Source organism: Electrona antarctica (genome assembly GCF_951216825.1).
Source record: "Electrona antarctica genome assembly, chromosome: 9".
Lineage (NCBI taxonomy): Eukaryota > Metazoa > Chordata > Actinopteri > Myctophiformes > Myctophidae > Electrona > Electrona antarctica.
In genome coordinates, this window is record NC_136790.1 from 40345819 (window position 1) to 40352404 (window position 6586).

Below are 6586 nucleotides of genomic sequence, written 5' to 3' on the forward strand. Positions count from 1 at the left end.
CATCATGAAGGTACTGAAAGACCCACGCACCTCAGACATCAGCAACGTTATGAAAATTGCAAAAATATAATCGTCCGGGTGAAAATCACCCATGTTTAGTGTTCTAGGGTTAAACGTAAAATAATAATAAAAAAATAATCATAATTATGGAACATTATTGAAAACCTTTTGATATAATAATGATTGAGATCAGTCTTAGAAAGATATAGCCTCACACTGCCACTTGCACGTTCAAGAGAAGTTTTTAATATGCAACAACCTTTTTGCTGACGACTCAGCACTCCTGATCTCGGGGAGGACAAAATGCAAGTTGAGGAGGCTCTCAGTTCAGAACTCACCAAAATCCAAACTTGGCTTAGGCCTACCGATAAACTCTCACTACATCTTGGAAAAACACAATCCATTCTTTTTGGGTCCAAACATGCTCTCAGTATAGTAAATGGAAATGATTTCAAGGCCAGAGACGACATAGTAATCTCCAGCAAAGAAGATATTACATATCTTGGCTGTATTCTTGACAACAAACTGACAGGTGAAAGCATATTATGGCAACAAGGGTAATCAAAAAAGTAAACCAAAGAACAAGATTTCTGGGCAGAATTTCCTCGTTTGTTAACAAAAGTGCTCTCAAGACTCTAGCGGGAGCCCTAATTCAGCCCTACTTTGACTACGCTTGCACCTCTTGGTTCTCAAACATCCCTATGACACTAAAGTGCTAAAGACCAAGCTACAAACCTCCCAAAACAAACTAATTCGACTACTCCTCGGTCTGGGGCCCATGAACCATCTTTTTGCAACCCATTTTGATAGGGTGGTCTGTTTGACTGTACCCTGTACTGAATACATTCCTGCCAATAAAGTATTCAATCAATCAATCAATCAATCAATCAATCAATCAATCAATCAATCAATCAATCAATCAAATCAAATCAATCAATCGTATAGACGTTCATTAGGTATTCCGAAATAATATTATCTAAATATAGAAAACCAAAAATAAAGGGATATTTACTCACACCTAGGGATTTCCCGATCACGTTTTTTTTATCCCGATCCGATTCCGGTCATTTGATTTTGAGACATAGCCTACCGATACCGATCTTTCCCGATCCGATCTTTATATTTTTATATAACACTTACATAGCAAATATCCTAATGTATGTCACTCTAGTGTAGTCTGTTGTGTTGCCTTTCAATTATTGAAAGGCAAAATGTGAATATACTTTTATTAGAATGGCCGTCATTGTTTTTTTTTCTTTCTTGAAAGCATGAAATCATAGTAAAATAATGATGTATTGGTTAATTAGACTAGAGTGAATACATTTCTACAGCTTATAGAACTGAAGTCAAGTTAAAACTCTTAAAGCGTATCTCTCTCATTCAGAGAGAGTACTACAGACACCTATGCCATCATGCATAGCGGGGGTTGTATTTCCTTTGTTTTCATAATAGGTCACGCCATAACTAGTCTTTGTTTGATGATCTTTGACTGGGACCAGAAGGAAAACAACTAGCATAAACACAACAGTTTTTACAAAAGCTCATTGCTTATACATCTTTCTTTGAGATTTACATTAGACAATTAAAAATCTGATCTTTTGAAAATCATGTGATCGGAGCCAATTTCCGATCACCGGATCCGATCGGGACAACCCTACTCGCAACCCATACAAATGGGTTGTCCGTTAAAAAAGGGAAACGAACTCTGACCTCCACTTAAGCCACACAACCACTGAGCTGGAACTAGACTCCAAGTTAACAGATGCCTAATTGCATCAATTAGTCCCCTGACTGTTAAGCCACAGAAAGCATCCGCTGATGGTGAATTCATTAGAAGTAGGTTAATTTCATAATTAACCTTTCTATTCTGACAGTGTGGGTTAAGAAAGGTCCTAATTAAATAATTATTCAATTTGAAAGCATTGTCCGAAAGGTATAAAAGTCACAGGTTTACTGAGGTTGCTCAGTTGCAGAGTGGTTTAGCACAGCACACACTTCTAGTCAAAGTGCACAGTCTCTGACTGCATACAGCCAAGATGGATACCGGCACAGAAGGAAACAACTTCTATATTCCCATGAGCAATAGGTCTGGGCTTGTGCGGAGTCCTTTTCTTTATCCTCAGTTTTACTTGGCAGATCCAATGGCTTTCAAAGTTCTTGCAGCCTACATGTTTTTCCTGATCTGTACTGGCTTCCCTGTCAATGGTTTAACATTGGTGGTTACTGCTACGAACAAGAATCTCCGTCAACCTCTTAACTTCATTATCGTAAATGTGGCTGTAGCTGGTATGATCATGGTATGTTTTGGATTCACCATCACCTTTGTCACTTGTATGTGTGGATACTTCATTTTTGGACCAATGGGCTGCGTCTTTGAGGGCTTCATGGCTACAATGGGAGGTAAGTCACATTGATGAAGGCTGGATAGCCAAAACGTTTGTCCTGATGTAGAGAAATAAAATTGATTCTTGTTGTGTGCAACCTCTTCACCTATACTACAATGGGAGCTATAAAATATGACTTGTATAGTACCTGTGAAGTGTGAATGCATACAGGTATTTAGTTGTGTATTGCCTCAAATTTGTTTGAGGTTGCCATGGCAACTGTGAAAGCTCATTGGACCTAGATGTAATTACTTCAATAGCTAAACATTTCCTTTCTATTCAATTACAGGTCAAATTTCTCTGTGGTCATTGGTGGTGCTGGCTGTTGAAAGATACGTTGTTGTGTGCAAACCTATGGGAAGCTTCAAGTTCACTGCCACTCATGCTGGAGCTGGAGTTGTTTTCGCCTGGATCATGGCTGCCGCCTGTGCTGTCCCTCCACTTGTTGGCTGGTCCAGGTAAGGTCCACTGAGAGTCCCGGCATAGATCATCCATCACAAAATGTATGTAATTTGTTTTCTAATCACTGCTTTCTATTGACTCAATTGATGATTTTCAGATACATTCCTGAGGGGATGCAGTGCTCCTGTGGACCAGACTACTACACCAGCGCTCCAGGATTCAACAATGAATCATATGTCATGTACATGTTCTGTTTCCACTTCTGTTTCCCAGTTTGCACAATCTTCTTTACCTATGGAAGCCTTGTGATGACAGTCAAAGCCGTAAGACCCATTAATATTATACAATCATGGTAGTTTCTAAACCAATAATATATAGGTCTGTGATACAGGCATTCTGTACCATCACAAAACAAACCGCAAAGTTTATCTCTGCACCATCTTGAATTTAAAACTGTATGTTGCTTTTGATGATGAAAGTTCATATTGTACTGTAGCCTTTGACATGTCAGCTATTCTCATTTCTATCATTTCTGTCACAATCTACTTTAGGCAGCAGCTCAGCAGCAGGACTCAGCATCCACCCAGAAAGCTGAGAAGGAAGTCACACGCATGTGTGTGATTATGGTTTTCGGATTCTTGTTTGCGTGGACACCATATGCCAGCTATGCTGCCTACCTCTTCGTGAACAAGGGAGTTGCTTTCAGTGCTGCTTCCATGGCTGTCCCTGCCTTCTTTGCTAAAAGCTCTGCCTTGGTCAATCCAATTATCTATGTACTGTTTAACAAACAGGTACGTTATTTTACATTCACTTACTCAACTATGTCTATGTTACAGATATTATTAACAGTTATTAAAGGTAGGGTATTAAGTGATTTTCTTTGGTTACAATAAGTGTTAAATAGCTCTATATTCTGATACTCATTGCTCATAGTAGCTGGAGAGACTGGGAGACCCCAGTGACTGTCTATAGCAATGATTATTATCATAATATTGCACTTTAACCATTTAACAAAAAACGTTTAGTTTTAACCAATACATATCTTACCCTACCTTCAACTTTGGCAATTCCCACTTTGGCAACTCCAATTATTGTCTCCACCAGGCCAAAGGAGTGTTTTTCATGCAAAACTAATGCTTGGAATGGATTCAGAATGATGAAAACCCCCTAGTTTGACACGTCACATGCTACTTAAAGCATAATGAAAATGTTGCCTTACAAATATAGGTTGTTAATGGTGGCCATATGGATTTGTCCACTGTGGTGACCCCGAAGGTCGCCGGCTCGGGCGTCATAGCTAAATCATTAGAGCATGCCCTGGGCTACTGTGAAAAACTTGGCACTTTTAGACAAATTAGCGCAAAATCTCTCCTATAAGCTCCTCCACTGGAATGGAAAGGAGTCCTCCTTAGTGTTGTAGTTATTGTATTGTGGAAAATGTTAAATTGTTAAGCAAATGGCTATAAACCACCTCACTTCACATCTGACTTCCCCCTTTGTTCTCTTTTCCAGTTCCGTAGCTGCATGATGCAGACCATTGGAATGGGTGGCATGGTTGAGGATGAGAGCTCAGTGTCTGCCAGCAAGACAGAAGTGTCCTCTGTGTCCACTGCCTAAGAACAGAGATGTCATGGATGTTATGGACAGTTTCCTTTTCGATATCTACTTGATTCCGATCTTCATGGATTAAAAGAAATTTCAGTTTGGGGGGAAAAAAAGGACAAATGCAAATACCTGACCTCCTATGAATGGACATAGTTATTCATTATACTTCACCACATGAAAGAGTTCAACAGACAAAGCTGTTGGAAGCACAGTGACTGGAAATGAATCTGTGTTTTTATGTCATTGTGGGGCTGGCATATTTGTTGGCCTATGTCTATGTATTCTGTATATATTTTATAAATATAAAAATCTAGGAATAGGTTAATAAATGCATGCATGAAAAACCCACTGTTGTTCATTTCAGCTGATTCTAAACAAAATCCTGATTTCTATGCTTGTCATGTGAGAATGTATGTGTACTGTATGTGTGTGTGTGTGTGTGTGTGTGTGTGTGTGTGTGTGTGTGTGTGTGTGTGTGTGTGTGTGCGAATGTAGCAGATGAAACAGTCCATGGTTGGAGTGTCTGTGGTCCATACTAATTGTTATTTATATAAATAGAGTATTGTAACCTGCATCAATTTAAAAACAAACAATGCACCTTAAGAGCGCAAACATACAATCACAAAAAAGCAGAAGCTTGTTTCCATTAGAAGCTTGTTTCCATTGTTGTCCATGAAGATGTTTACAATCATCATTGAGCAGCATAATACATTTTCTTCTTCAAATTGTACACAAATGCTTTAGTAGACTTTCAATTATAGCACTATATTGTCCTGTGTTACCTCTCAAGGCATATTAATAGTCCAGTTCTCGGTGAAGAGCTATAGGTGACCACCGAAAACTACAAGTACAACATGACGTCGCGTGGTCACCATTCACACAACACATCTCTGTTTTTACTAAGCACTGTTTCGGTGGTAACCTCTTCACCGGAAACTGGAATAGGCCTTCAGTCAGCCCTCGTGCTCTATGGCTTTAAGGCAGGGGTGGGCAACTGGCCCTCAGGTTAATGTCAGAATACTGATATATTGATTTCAGCTGTTTACAATTCCACAACATGCAAACATGACCCGCTTTAATTACTTCAGTCTAAATTAGTAGCTCATTGCTCAACACAAGTATAATTAAAGGCATTACATAAAAATGTAAATTTTCAGGATTCCATTTCCAATTCAAAAATAGCAAAAAAATTATTCAAGATTTAAATTTGAATATAGCAAAAAATAGCCGATCTACAAGCTGCGACGCGTTTTGAGCTTGTAGATCGGCTATTTTTGCTACGACAGTAATGTATGGCCCTAGGGAGTGAGTGTAGAAATATAGTGGCCCTCTCCATCGTCAAAGTTGCCCACCCTTGCTTTAAGGCTTGACTATATACAAACATTTATAATCAAACACAGTCTGTGACAATGACAATGACACAAAGGCAATTTGGAAAAAATGACAAATGCAAAATGCCTGACCTGCAATTTAAGGATATAGTTATTCCCACATGCCCACAAGAAAGAGATCAACAGATGAAACTGTGCTTTTGAGGTGCATGGTGTTGTAATATCTAAGTACTGGACCCTCGTCTGGTTCTGACAGACAGGTAGTGTGTGCAGGCTGGGTGGTGTGTGACAATCCTGTTGAAGTATTCCTTTGGTACGGCGACTGCGGCGGCGGGTACCCGGGAGAACAAATTAACGAGACACGAGACAGTATCACGCTAAGGTTCACAAAGTTTATTACACAAACAGGAAACATATATAGTGCTGGATCATAATGACGTGACAATAAGATATGAGACAGAAGAACGTGCCTACTGCAGCAAGGCTGCAATGACCTTGCTGCCACTGATGTCTCTCGTAGCCTATCTATAAAGTATGCTACAGTACAGGCAGTACACAATACATATCAAGTACACTGTATCTCAAGTTCGAGTACATAGACAAAGATGTACTGTGCATGGGCTAATATCATAACACATGGGATCACAAATAATACAGTATATTTGAAGAAGTGTATGCTAACACTCAGATCCAAACTAATTTAATCTACCACTGAGACAAAACATTTTGAAATTGATACCTCTCTGATACATACATACTGTAAGGAATTATCAGGATCAAGATCTATAGCATGTCAAATTGTGTAAAGGTCTCAAAAAGAAAGCCAAAGGCCAAATGATGAATGGACAATGGCCAAGTTTCCCA

The 6586-nt window shown here is 39.2% G+C and overlaps 1 protein-coding gene across 1 annotated transcript; it reads left to right on the forward strand.

The window, feature by feature from the left end:
* Window positions 1-2036: 2036 nt before the first annotated feature.
* On the forward strand, window positions 2037-4403 carry LOC306929486 (green-sensitive opsin-like; the record flags this gene model as incomplete). Its single annotated transcript, XM_079510029.1, has 5 exons — window positions 2037-2400; window positions 2674-2842; window positions 2944-3109; window positions 3338-3577; window positions 4299-4403. The coding sequence occupies 5 exons, from the start codon at window positions 2037-2039 to the stop codon at window positions 4401-4403; spliced, it is 1044 nt and encodes a 347-aa protein (XP_079366155.1).
* Between the last annotated feature and the right edge of the window lie 2183 nt (window positions 4404-6586).